We start from the raw sequence: 14,799 nt of genomic DNA on the forward strand, positions 1-14,799 counted from the left end.
CGCATCTCCAAGTCTGATGAGCCCAGCCGCCAACTTAAGGCAACAAACACACTTTTTGTCCTCAATATTTCACGAGATTTCTTTCTGAGGAGGTTGTGGACCTGCCCTCGCCCGGATCAACACCTCCTTCTGGTAAGACCCTGGTCCTGGCCTGCAGCCTCCAACCTGATTTATATAGACATGTATATGATGATGCCAGAGCACAGGGGAGAGAGAGAGAGAGAGAGAGAGAGAGAGAGAGAGAGAGAGAGAGAGAGAGAGAGAGAGAGAGAGAGAGAGAGAGAGAGAGAGAGAGAGAGAGTACGTGCTTCGAAGGATAATGAGAAACAACTGACGCACTCGGAAGAAGAGAATGAGAAGGGTCAATAAAACGGTAGAATATTTCATGGCGAGAATGGTAGAGTACAGGTCGATAAGGAACCCCTGCAAGAGATCGCTATCATCCAAACGACATCATAGAAACGACACAATCACAAGAAAAGATCAGCATTACCTTGATGACGTCGAACAAATAAAACAATCACAAGAAACAACACAAGAATGAGAGATTTATCCTCGTACAAACAAAAGAACGGAATTATGAATACGATCAGGAGAAAATTTAGAAAAAAATATGCGATCAAAATATGAGCAAAGGAGAAAAAATTTAGAGAGGTGGCAGAGAGGTGGCAGGGAGGTGGCAGAGAGATGGCAGGGAGGTGGCAGAGAGGTGGCAGAGAGGTGGAAAGACTGCAGGAGTCTGAACCCAGGCAGAGCCGAGGGGGCAATAAGCCGCGATCCCACTGAGAGTCGCCGGCGACCCTTGATCCTAAAGGATTTCCACACTTATCAATATGCTCAATTTATGCCTTCCTTTATCATGGGCGGCATTACCGGCATCCCTCCCTCCTCCCAAGACGCCCACACGACCTTTCACGACCATTTTTCAGACGCTTCATCTCCTGTGGATTGATAGTCGAGCCGACGCAGGTCGGCCGGACTTTGGCAAGCAAGACTTTTACCAGACGTCCAGAAATCTGGGCTGGAAGGAGTTGGATCGCATCGTTGGTTAGAAATGGTGTAACCTGTCTCCTGGACGGGGTTGTGTACGCTGCATGGGGGTTGGGGAGGTGGGCGGGGTTGTGTACGCTGCATGGGGGTTGGGGAGGTGGGCGGGGTTGTGTACGCTGCATGGGGGTTGGGGAGGTGGGTGGGGTTGTGTACGCTGCAGGGGGGTTGGGGAGGTGGGCGGGGTTGTGTACGCTGCAGGGGGGTTGGGGAGGTGGGCGGGGTTGTGTACGCTGCATGGGGGTTGGGGAGGTGGGCGGGGTTGTGTACGCTGGGGAGGTGGGCGGGGTTGTGTACGCTGGGGAGGTGGGCGGGGTTGTGTACGCTGGGGAGGTGGGCGGGGTTGTGTACGCTGCAGGGGGGTTGGGGAGGTGGGCGGGGTTGTGTACGCTGGGGAGGTGGACGGGGTTGTGTACGCTGCAGGGGGGTTGGGGAGGTGGGCGGGGTTGTGTACGCTGGGGAGGTGGGCGGGGTTGTGTACGCTGGGGAGGTGGGCGGGGTTGTGTACGCTGCATGGGGGTTGGGGAGGTGGGCGGGGTTGTGTACGCTGGGGAGGTGGGCGGGGTTGTGTACGCTGGGGAGGTGGGCGGGGTTGTGTACGCTGCAGGGGGGTTGGGGAGGTGGGCGGGGTTGTGTACGCTGGGGAGGTGGACGGGGTTGTGTACGCTGCAGGGGGGTTGGGGAGGTGGGCGGGGTTGTGTACGCTGGGGAGGTGGGCGGGGTTGTGTACGCTGCAGGGGGGTTGGGGAGGTGGGCGGGGTTGTGTACGCTGCAGGGGGTTGGGGAGGTGGGCGGGGTTGTGTACGCTGGGGAGGTGGGCGGGGTTGTGTACGCTGGGGAGGTGGGCGGGGTTGTGTACGCTGCAGGGGGGTTGGGGAGGTGGGCGGGGTTGTGTACGCTGGGGAGGTGGGCGGGGTTGTGTACGCTGGGGAGGTGGGCGGGGTTGTGTACGCTGCAGGGGGGTTGGGGAGGTGGGCGGGGTTGTGTACGCTGGGGAGGTGGGCGGGGTTGTGTACGCTGGGGAGGTGGGCGGGGTTGTGTACGCTGCAGGGGGGTTGGGGAGGTGGGCGGGGTTGTGTACGCTGGGGAGGTGGGCGGGGTTGTGTACGCTGGGGAGGTGGGCGGGGTTGTGTACGCTGGGGAGGTGGGCGGGGTTGTGTACGCTGGGGAGGTGGGCGGGGTTGTGTACGCTGGGGAGGTGGGCGGGGTTGTGTACGCTGGGGAGGTGGGCGGGGTTGTGTACGCTGGGGAGGTGGGCGGGGTTGTGTACGCTGGGGAGGTGGGCGGGGTTGTGTACGCTGGGGAGGTGGGCACGAAGACGTTGATGTTGTTGAGGTTTGACGGAGAACAGAACATGATCGAATGACTGAAGGAAAATAGGATTGCGCTCGGGAGATGACGTGGTTGAGTTCATTAGGCAATGACGATGCTGGTGTGTGGAGAACTGGACCTGGTTAGACTGTAGAGGAGGGAGAAGGAGTTGGAGTGTAGAGGAGAGAAAGCCTTGGATTATAGGGAGGATGCCGTAGTTGGGCTGTGGTGAGGATGCCGTGGTTGGGCTGTGGTGACGATGCCGTGGTTAGAATGAGAAAGAGAAAACGTGTTGAGTGTAGAAGCGCCCTGGTAGTTTGATTGTGGTGAGAGAGATCATCATTTATAAGATCCGGTCGTATTGTCGTTGTCTGTGGTTTTCGTAAGATTGTGTGTGTGTGTGTGTGTGTGTGTGTGTCTGCTGTGTGACAAAGAAGACGTAGTTTGTAGAGTCAGGCAGGACCTCGAGGCTGTACAGGACGGGAGAGGGCTGACCATAAAGTGGCAGTAAATGACAACATGTGCGAGATGTCACTATTTGATGACTGCTCCAGCAACACAGTTGAAAACTTCGGTCCAGTAGAGATAGAACTAAGGAAACACTGACGCCAATAATGGAGGAAAAGGTTTTTGTTTCTGAGACTGTGTCAACACCAGAAGTTTGTTCAAGAAATAATAAGAATATTTACAAAGATACCGGCCGAGGTGTGACTTAAGGAGGTAGTAAGTGAGATGCAGGTCCGACTGACAAGGTCAGATGAGGAAAGGTTAAAAAAAATCCATTGATGGATTTTTGTCTTCCTTTAAGCAGACCCGTAATGACCGCCACCCACCCCAGTACCCACACCAACCCTCCCATAGGTGTGACCCCCCACTCACCCCAGTCCTATCCCCTTCTCAGCGGCATAATCTGTTAGACAATCAGAAAGCCTTCACCACGCGTTCCAAACAATCAGAAAACATCTCATATATCAGTCAGAGCCTCTTGGCCAATGAGAATACATTTAGCATAGCAAGGGGGATCCTGCTGACCAGTCAGAGAACATTTAACGTCACTCCAAGCGTCATTCGTGCCTCCCCACCCCTCCACACACACACACACACACACACACACACACACACACACACACACACACAGGTGACCATTTTCCTGGCTGAGGACGGGTGGGGACCTGGTCATGTCGGTCATACAAGACTTCGATTCCTGGATATCCTATGGTCAAAAGGCCCAGGCTATGACCACTTGTTGCGTCGTCATTTCCTGGGCAGACGTTGTGGTGTATGGGATGTTAGACGGTTGAGGGAGGGAGGGAGGGGAGGAGGAGGCGGAGGGGGAGATCAGTGATATAATTTTCTATTTCTAAATCCCTCCAGCAGGACGGTGCGGCCCTGCAGGGTGGTGATAGTATTATACCGTGAGGTCATGCTGAGGATGGTAAGGTGTTGTAAACGTTAACCTGGGAGAGCAGAGAGGTGACTCGTCGTGTGTTGAGCCATACAGGGACGTGGCTATGGTTGATGTATCGGACTGGGGCCGTGGCAGGAACCATTCACTGGAGTAGATTAGGGAAATGAAGATTGGGAAAATGGAGATCGGGTGGCATAATGAGGAAAGAGTTCTAAGATTTTAACGATATTGGGAGATTGAATTTTTTATCCAACAGCAGACACTGGGTCGCAGGGTAGAGGGAGACCTCATTCATGAGACGACGATGATTAGATGTAATATATACGCATGACAAACCTCCGGCAAACGTGGGGATCTCCTGCAGCGTCTCCTAGCAGCGGGAAAGACTGACAAGGCGGTGGTACAGAACCCGGGTGTTCAGACGTGCCACAGCGTGTACCACACCATCGTACGGTGCCACAGCGTGTACCACACCATCGTACGGTACCACAGAGTGTACCACACCATCGTACGGTACCACAGAGTGTACCACACCATCGTACGGTACCACAGCGTGTACCACACCATCGTACGGTACCACAGCGTGTACCACACCATCGTACGGTGCCACAGCGTGTACCACACCATCGTACGGTACCACAGAGTGTACCACACCATCGTACGGTACCACAGAGTGTACCACACCATCGTACGGTACCACAGCGTGTACCACACCATCGTACGGTACCACAGCGTGTACCACACCATCGTACGGTGCCACAGCGTGTACCACACCATCGTACGGTACCACAGAGTGTACCACACCATCGTACGGTACCACAGAGTGTACCACACCATCGTACGGTACCACAGCGTGTACCACACCATCGTACGGTACCACAGCGTGTACCACACCATCGTACGGTGCCACAGCGTGTACCACACCATCTTACGGTGCTACAGAGTGTACCACACCATCTTACGGTGCCACAGAGTGTACCACACCGCGGTGTGTACCACCCTTGCTGGCCCACACCCAGGGTGGCATCTATCCCAGGTGCTGTCATTCCCCATCTATTTACGAAACATTAATCTTGACATTTCGTGTCATGATTCTGCCAGTCCATGGAAGTACTATCCTCATGACTTACTGATGCCCAGAGCCATCCTACACCTTCCACGTCCGTAGGTTGTAGACAGCAGCCACCCAGGGAGGTACTACCCTCCTGACTTAGTGATGCCAGGAACCATCCGACATCCTGTGTCTCGTTAATATCAAGTTACTAAGGTACTCACTCTTACCATCCTCTCATCATTACAAGAACTCCTCACCAGCCCAGGTACCATTCACTTGCAAATCTTTCTTGATGATTGATGTTCTAATTGTTTTCCTTGGTCGGTGAAGGAGACACCATAGTGCCGCTAGTATGATAAAAAGATTATCTAACCTGCAAAATGACACTTAGAGTTGACTGTCTCTCTTTTTCATTACCATGGAATCAATCCTGAACACTAGACATTCATTCTCTGCACAAGGCTGTCGCAAACTCCATATAAAACAGAGGAAAGTGGATCTTTAAAGAATGGGAAAGAAAGTTTAATCACTAAGGTTCCTGGTCTCAGGAGCCCCAAGACAAGAATCAAGAATCAATCCACAAACGCCAAGAAAAAAGAAAAAAAAAGAGCATCGAGCCGTGTTATTGGCGGGAGTGAGGGAGGGAGGGAGGGAGCCAGTGCGCAGCCTCGCCATACTCATGCAGGAGCTGGAGCAAAGTTCGTCCTGAGATGTTCTTTTATGTCTCAGGATTTTATATATAGCTTCCAAGCGCTCTGTCGTAGCCCTGGCCACCGAGAGCAGCAGGTAAATGCCACCGTCGCTGTATTAAAAACCGGAGATAACGCCGCTAAAATAGAATTATTGAGCTGTTTCTGTGATAATTAGATGGGAGAGTAAAGCTCCCCCTGTGAAGCGGGAGGGTGGGTGCCTGGGAGAGTCTGGCCGGGAGGGTGGGAGGGAGAGGGTCAAGTATATACTACAAGCGCGAGCCACGCCGCTCACACACAAGTGATCGCCTCCTGCCGACGCGTCGCGCGAGGTACCGTACTTAGTAGTAGGGCAGAAGTCGTCCGCCCGGCGCTGCTCGAGGTCCCGTGTGCATGTCCTTGCCCGACCTCCGCTGATGACGTACATCTGGCTCTGCCGCAGGCTACTTCCCAGGACATTACAACGCTACACCAGAACCTTTGCCGTATACAACAGGCCTGCGTCGTGCCGTGGGAGGTGGATAAGAACCAATCATAACAGAAATTCGATTTAAGAACCCGTGTATCAGTGAAGTACTTCATTACTGGACTCAGGAAGAGAGAGTTAAAAGGTTTACGAAGTCTGACGCTGTGAGGAAGATGCGTCCAGGTCCTGCTGACGGGCCATAATGTTTGTCATGACCGCGATATAGCGAACAACTTAACCAAAAACAAACAGAAAATTACGAGAGATAAACCCTCACCTGACACTTGCATCTGGCAACACCATCAACACCCGCCAGTGCTGGCCATATTATGATCATTAACTTGAAATTTAACATTTCTTGAAATGATTTGTATATTTCTAAACACGTCAACAGAAAAAGCTGAAACTGTAGTCAGATGTGTAATGAGGAAGTAATCTCAAAAGGGTTCTTTGTTAAGGGGATGTAGTTATGGTTGTTTGTGATGAAAGCAGTAGTTATGTTTATTTGAAGAATTGTGTTGTTGCGCTTGTTTGTTGTGAGAAGTGCATTGTTATGATTGTTGTCAGGGAGGCTGTTAGTTATGGTTGTTTTTTTTTTTGAGGGAGGATTAGCTTATGGTTGTTTCTTGTGAGGATGGTTATAGGTAGCATTGCCTGTAGTTAAGAGAAACGTAGAGGTATAAAGACACCCCCATCACCACAATAACCGATCTTGCATAGTTTGTTGCTTAACATAAACAAACATTTGTTTTTCATCTGCACCCAGACTGGTCATGATTACCCCACACTGAGTCACTATGATCCTTCCTACCTTTCTTAGTTACCTGTAGCTTGACATCTCACAAGTTACATGCTCCTTGCCTCGATCTACAGGTAGGTAATTCTTTCTGTCCTCGTTATATATCATATATTGTACAGTATATACTAAATGTCATAGTTTCATTATTATTTCATTTCATGCATAATCTTATGATATACTCACTAAAAAAAGATTCTATGAACCATATATGAAAAGTAACAGAACATTATCCTTGATTAACAATACGTATCGGTAACTCAGGTTGCTTAGAGTAAAAGAAGAATTTACATTTGCTTCTCTTTCCGTTTATGCAAACTGTTTCTTGCAGTAAACGGTAAAATTCCGGAGAGTAATGTCTTCTATCCGTTTCCTGCGTTAGCCAGGTAGCGTCAGGAACAAACGAAGAAACGGCGCTCTATCTGTCACGTACGACGCATCAAAACCTTACCCACATTCAAGCCCCACAGACATTTTTGTCGTTACTATTGACCACTTCACCTGCCCTGGTTCAGCCCAATGATAGATATACGACCCTCTCTTTCCCATGCACGCATCACACCCTACTACATGTTCATGCTCCGATAGCTCAAAGCTTCTTTTACCCCATCCTTCCTAATCGTCCTGCTTCTCTCCTTCCTTTTTGCTCCCTTCATTTCTGCCACACACACCCTCTCTCCATAAGTTCAAACCATTTCAGCAGCCCTTGTTCATCTCTCCTTGAAATATTCACACCACCACACATCTCTCACACACTGTCAATCCTGACACAGTGAGCGCCACGTGTACCACATACTGTCCTCACACAATTCATTTCCAACAGATCCACTCCTCCCTCCTTCTTGTACTCAGTGTTCACGTGGTCGCTGTTATGTTCTACCTGGCAGTATTATACTCAACCTGATCTCTGTTAACATCATCCTGGCCACCGTCATACTCCACTTGGCCGCCGTCATACTCAACCTGGCCGCCCTGGCCGCCGTCATACTCAACCTGGCCGCCGTCATACTCAACCTGGCCGCCGTCATACTCAACCTGGTCGCCGTCATACTCAACCTGGCCGCCGTCATACTCAACCTGGCCACCGTCATACTCAACCTGGCCGCAGTCATAACCTGGCCGCCGTCATACTCAACCTGGCCGCCGTCATACCTGGCCGCCGTCATACTCAACCTGGCCGCCGTCATACTCAACCTGGCCACCGTCATACTCAACCTGGCCGCAATCATACTCAACCTGGCCGCCGTCATACTCAACCTGGCCGCCGTCATACTCAACCTGGCCGCCGTCATACTCAACCTGGCCGCAGTCATAACCTGGCCGCCGTCATACTCAACCTGGCCGCCCTGGCCGCCGTCATACTCAACCTGGCCGCAGTCATAACCTGGCCGCCGTCATACTCAACCTGGCCGCAGATATCCTCTACTTGGTTACCGTTATCGTCACCTGGCCGTTGTTATCATCAACTTAGCCTTTCTTTTTATCAATTCGGCAACAATTACTTTCAACTTGACCGTCATCATCATCAACCTGGCCGCTGTTATCATCAACGTCCCTCCTGTTAATCTCTTACTGACTTCTCTTATCGTCTACCTAGCCTATATATATATATATATATATATATATATATATATATATATATATATATATATATAATATATGCACAATCACCACTGGAAAGAAAAGATAAGGAGCGCGTGATCAAGTAAATTCCTTCTAATCCACGGGGAAATGAAACACGATAAGTTCCCAAGTGCACTTTCGTATAATTATCGCATCATCAGGGAAGATACAAGAAATACAACAGACAGTTGATATATAACTGAGAGACGTAGCTAGGACGCCATTTGGTAAACGAGTGACTATCGGAATGTAGGTCGGGTGGTTTCAAGTCTGGCAACATGCGTATCATAAAATGTATTATGTTGACAAGAAAGGAAACTATTTACAAATCTTATCATCAATAAAGCTTTCCGATTTGAATAGAACTTCACTAATATCAATGCTACAATTCTTTGTGTATTTGATATTAGAAGATTCAATGATATTTCTCGTGGTACAGGAGTTAGCGTTAATAATTGAGATGGCATTACTCCGGTTAATACAACGATTATAATTTCTAACTTGATTAAACTAGGCATTTGATTCTTGTCCTGTTCTTATACTATATTTATGTTGCTTAAGTCTAACAGAAAGATCCTTGCTGGTCTGCCTAACATAAAACTTGTCACAATTTGTACATGGTATTTTATAAACGCAGCCTGCAAAACGTTCTCGTGAGTTCCTGTTTAAGATATTCTTTATAGTATTGTTGTTGCTGAAGGCCACATTTACATTAAAGGATTTAAGCAAACTGGGAAGTATGTCTTTTTGTCTAGTTAAGTCTAACATAACTTCCAGTTTACTGAAAACGTCTCTAATAGAATAATTGCGTACTAGGAGCAGACTCTGATTTATTAAATGAAATCAATTGCACTGCTAATGGCCATCATCTCATCTTTCCAGTATAATAATATGACATTTCTAACTATCAAACTTCGCAATATTTCAGATGATCATTAAGAAAAGAAAATGAGTTGCTAGTGATATCGTTATTTCTTTCTTTTATTCTTAAGTACTTATTTACCGTTCGAGATATGCTCACACGTTACAGTATTTTTACCGATCAACCCATCCCATCAGTCGGAGGTGGTCAGTATTTCTCATTCTCACGCTAATTATGCAGTTAATTGCGCAAGTAACGTCTAGGTATTTTAGTCCTATTGCCAGCTGATTCCTGCGCGAGTGTCATTCCATCCATTGGCACTTGATAATTCCAATGTATCACTTTTATATCACAGAGAACATATTGCTTAATTTCTGTTACTTCATGTCGTTCGCTAGACTGTCTCCGCTAACCTCCGTCTCCTTGACAGAATTAACAAAACAAGATCAAGATTGAGGATGAAAAGTTTATAAGATGAATAAATCATCAGATGAATAAACTGCTTCGTGAAAGAGATTTTATTTGGTCGTTCACATAACAGTTTTCAATTTTCTTGAAAAAAATCTTAGAATCATTTACATATTTCTGGCACAAATGATTCGATTCACACAGATAAAACGAATGATTATCATTGCATTATTCGTTATATGATTACCCCGTATCATTATCGCTTTTCCAAACTGATATAATAAGCGTCATCTAATTGCTGCTAAAAATGTTAAGCCCTGTATAATTCTAATTTGTATAATTGTTCTGTGCTATTAGTTTATTGTATAATCATTGTAAGTATAACTATTCATGAAAAGATATACATCGATTATAGACCTAAGAATATTTGGCTGTCAACAACGTTTTTCATGAGCCCTCAATCCTAAATTACAATTTCTATTTACCAATAGATTATAGAAGATACGTCGATTATCGCTGAAAAATATTACCTATGATCATAGTATTGATCCTTGTAATTTCTCCTGTTCGTATAATCGGTCTATAATATTGTTCATTTCTGATACTACTGTTGTTCTTTGTAATCATCATAATCATAGTATGCCTGGATTAATGACTCATTGCTTATGTCTTGTTAGTATATAATCCTTCATCTTGTATGCTTTACAACGGTATCTACAGCACCTCTGAATATCAGAGACTAACTCTACATATTCCGCCAGTAACCTCAGATATGTGTCCAGATATTCTTCACTTTATGGAACAGAAACAAAATATCATAATCAGGAAGATCATTGTTTATAGTACATGAACTGAAGGATTTCTTTCTGGTTAGGTGTGCAACCACGTCTAAGGGTAGTTATATGATTAAGATAATTAGATAGTCTTCCTTAGATAGTTGTTTGGAGGTTGTATGTATATATTCCCGCGTCGTCAACATCTGAGTTCTGAAATATCTTCAATTTGTATGTATTCCTAATGTTATGGTACTCAGAATAATGGAACATTTGTATTTTATATGTAATTCCTTGGCAAACAGTTCAACGCTTAGAAATATAGATCAGGTTTTATACTGTAAGTGTCGATTTCGGTGAAGAAATTAAGATGCTAGTTCATATGTACCGCATACTATGTTGTACCGCATACTGTTATGTTGTACCACATGCCGTTATGCTGTACCGCATACCGTATATTCATTCATTTCCACCCATATGCACCATTCGAAAATGATCACCTGCACATAGCCAGCCCACTCTATGCACAACGCATCTAATAACTCACTACTCTGTCTACAGCCAGTCAAGCCCTCACTAACCTGACCACCTTGCCACAACTCTAACTGCACAATGTGACTTAACTTGTCAGTAGCCTTTGATGAGGAGCTTTGAAGGATGATCTCTGAAAATGTGTGTGACACCATCCTCATGACTGGCGTCATACGTGGTCGTTATATCATGACTGGCATCATACATGGTCATTATATCATGACTGGCGTCATACGTGGTCGTTATATCATGACTGGCATCATACATGGTCATTATATCATGAGTGGCGTCATACGTGGTCGTTATATCATGACTGGCATCATACATGGTCATTATATCATGAGTGGCGTCATACGTGGTCGTTATATCATGACTGGCATCATACATGGTCATTATATCATGACTGGCGTCATACGTGGTCGTTATATCATGACTGGCATCATACATGGTCATTATATCATGAGTGGCGTCATACGTGGTCGTTATATCATGACTGGCATCATACATGGTCATTATATCATGACTGGCATCATACATGGTCGTTATATCATGACTGGCATCATACATGGTCATTATATCATGACTGGCGTCATACAAGGTCATTATATCATGACTGGCATCATACATGGTCATTATATCATGACTGGCATCATACATGGTCGTTATATCATGACTGGCCTCATACATGGTCATTATATCATGACTGGCATCATACATGGTCATTATATCATGAAAAATAAAAACAGAATTTGTTAGACATACGTTTCCTTGTACAAACTTTAAGCTAACTGGAGGATGGTTTGCGAGCTGTGAAAACGTGTGTAGCAAGTGACTTGCTGGGAAGATCAGCAAGGGTTCAACTGTCTCGTTCAGTGTCTTCGGCTAACACTTCTCTGTGAAATATGCTGCTATTTATTGTTAACAATAATATCTTCAGCTGTTGTGTTAGTATGTTGCACAACCTTCCTCTCTTATCAATGAACCTGCAGTCTGGACATGAGTTGTGTTATCGTTGTAATTAATGGACGAACTGACTGGGTAATGACTCTCTTGCTTCTGACACGACCATGAAACTTCTTAATGTTTCAGCGACCAGGATTCAAACCTGCGAGGGTGTGATCGGAAGCGGCCCGTGTATGAGTGAAGGTCAGTAACGGTGTGTATGTGTGTGTGTGTGTGTGTGTGTGTGTGTGTGTATAGATAAGTAGATAATCTTATGAATAAGAATCAATATATTCTTATATTTTTCTTTAATCAGGAGATATCTGTCCGTGTGTGTTCAGTTCAGCTTTGATATAAACTATGTTCCTATGTTTTGCATATCCTCAGCCAGAGGTGTACCGTAACATATCCTCAGCTGTACCGTAACATATCCTCAGCTGTACCGTAACATATCCTCAGCCAGAGGTGTACCGTAACATATCCTCAGCCAGAGCTGTACCGTAACATATCCTCAGCTGTACCGTAACATATCCTCAGCTGTACTGTAACATATCTTTATTGTACCGACACAAAGTGAATGACGTGCCACATCTTGACTGCAGAAAAGTTGTAGTGTTGACAGAAAACTGTGAAAGAAGAAAAAATTGAAAATCCTCTCAAGGACGTGTGACGCCGAACCCAGGCGTCCTTCAAAGCCACATCTTCGGGACAGTGGACAACCCACCGCTGCACAAGCCCCGCCCAAGCCAGTGACCACTCTATCCTACCCCCCCTTGCCCAGTCACATAACTGTTACAGTGAACCGGTTGTATACAGCACGTAACTTTACCGTACCTCTCGTGTTAAGATTGTACCACCCGCCTCTACCGTTTGATTAGGCCCAAACTACACTGAAACTACGCACCAAACCCAGAGTCATCTTACGCCCGTCTACAAGTTAAACTCGTAAGACACTACATGCGACACTCGGATATCTACTTTTGCAAAACAGATCACTAAACTACATGTGAAACATACAAGAAACTTCGACTAAAACACAACTGAAACATACGTGTAAAACAGACCACAAGCTACTGTTTCCCCACGCCCTAAACTACAGGTGAAACGAGCCAAAAACTGCCATCAACACACGTCCTGAACTCCGTCTAAGAAGACCAGGTAGGCGTGGAAAGTGGTGGCCTGTCATTGGTCCAGACGATCTGAATATTGATCGGCACTGGTGCTTGTGGTAGTGGGCGTGGCCACTGAAACCCTCTCGCTGTAAGACGTGCGTTGGGATTGGTGCTCCTCCTAGTGGGCGTGGCATCACACCCGCTGGTAGTTGGTAGATTCGACCATGGGCGTGAGGAGAGGACGGACGTGATTCCCTGGAGTGTGTGGCGCCCCACACTGACCGGTTGGATCTGTGGCGGGCGTGGGCGAAGTGGGGCAGGGGTAGTGGCGTCGCCGTGGGCGGTGTGGGCGCAGGTGGGCGTCAGAATGCCGGTATGGGCGGCCTCCACCGACTACCTCCACTTGGCTAACTCGGGTAAACACAAGACACCGTCACACACATCACAGTGTAAACATGTTTATATAGAAGAGGAGCCTGCCATACACCTGGGTGACACTGGAACCCTGCCATACACCTGGGTGACACTGGAACCCTGCCATACACCTGGGTGACACTGAAACCCTTCCATACACCTGGGTGACACTGGAACCCTGCCATACACCTGAGTAACACTGGAACCCTGCCATACATCTGGGTGACACTGGAACCCTTCCATACACCTGGGTGACACTGGAACCCTGCCATACACCTGGGTAACACTGGAACCCTGCCATACACCTGGGTGACACTGGAACACTCTGCACGTACACATGTATACCATTAGGATGGACATATCCAACAAACAGCCACTGATCACTGAGTATCACTTTACTGACAATTTCTCTAATGATAGTATCAAATTCAGGTGGTCACCAGAGGTCTTAATCACCCTACTGTTCAGCGTGTGGGTATTTACCAGAGTCTTGGTGAAGGTATGACCCAGTATGTATGTCTTGCTTCTCAGTTCTCTTGACATCATTGTGAGGGTCCTCACTTCCATCAATGTTATTTATCCTTTTGACTTATAGCGTTGTTTCTAACGTCCCAGCTTGTATATTGTCCTGTTATGTTAGTCCTTACTCATAATTCATTCCTCTACCATCATCATCACCACCACCGACCTCTTGCTCCACCAGCACCACCACCACCGACCTCCTGCTTCACCCTCAACACCAACAACCTCCTCCTTCACTATCATCACCACCACCAACCTTCCTTGCCAACACCAACGACCATCTCCAACACCACCACCAATGACTACCTTACCCCTCCTTCCCTAACCATTTGCACTATAACCACCTATAACCACCTGCTTTATAATCACCACTAACCACCTGCACCTTAACCACCACTAACCACCTGCACCTTTACAGTGGACCCGTATGAGCTTCTGGGTCCGAGATCGTCCCGCCTGGCCGCCCAGGGCTCGGGCCAGATCCAGCTGTGGCAGTTCCTGCTGGAGCTCCTGTCCGACCCCGCCAACGCCGCCGTCATTACCTGGGAAGGCACCGCCGGGGAGTTCAAGATCCTCGATCCTGACGAAGTGGCGCGACGATGGGGAGAGAGGAAATCCAAACCCAACATGAACTACGACAAGCTCTCACGCGCCCTCAGGTGGGTCCTGCTGGAAGGGCTGACAATACTCTCAGCTCTAGGAACGGTACTACTGGCTGAACCTTAGTAAAGTTCTGTGGGAAGAGATGCGTGGTTAAGTATTGGAACCGGTGTGGTCTTCCTGTGGTAGTAACGTTTTTCGTACCATCTTCAACTTTAGTTGTAACCCCTTCATTCAGCAG

At 47.3% G+C, this 14,799-nt stretch overlaps 1 protein-coding gene across 1 annotated transcript in view; it reads left to right on the top strand.

Moving 5' to 3' along the window:
* LOC139758954 (uncharacterized) overlaps positions 1 to 14,799 on the top strand; it is a 129,146-nt gene that overhangs the window by 102,279 nt on the left and 12,068 nt on the right. Inside the window, exon 4 of the mRNA XM_071680775.1 lies at positions 14,377 to 14,617. Within this exon, the coding sequence (XP_071536876.1) occupies positions 14,377 to 14,617 (241 nt within the window). The remainder of the gene's footprint in view (positions 1 to 14,376; positions 14,618 to 14,799) is intronic.

This window comes from Panulirus ornatus, chromosome 32 (genome assembly GCF_036320965.1).
Source record: "Panulirus ornatus isolate Po-2019 chromosome 32, ASM3632096v1, whole genome shotgun sequence".
Lineage (NCBI taxonomy): Eukaryota > Metazoa > Arthropoda > Malacostraca > Decapoda > Palinuridae > Panulirus > Panulirus ornatus.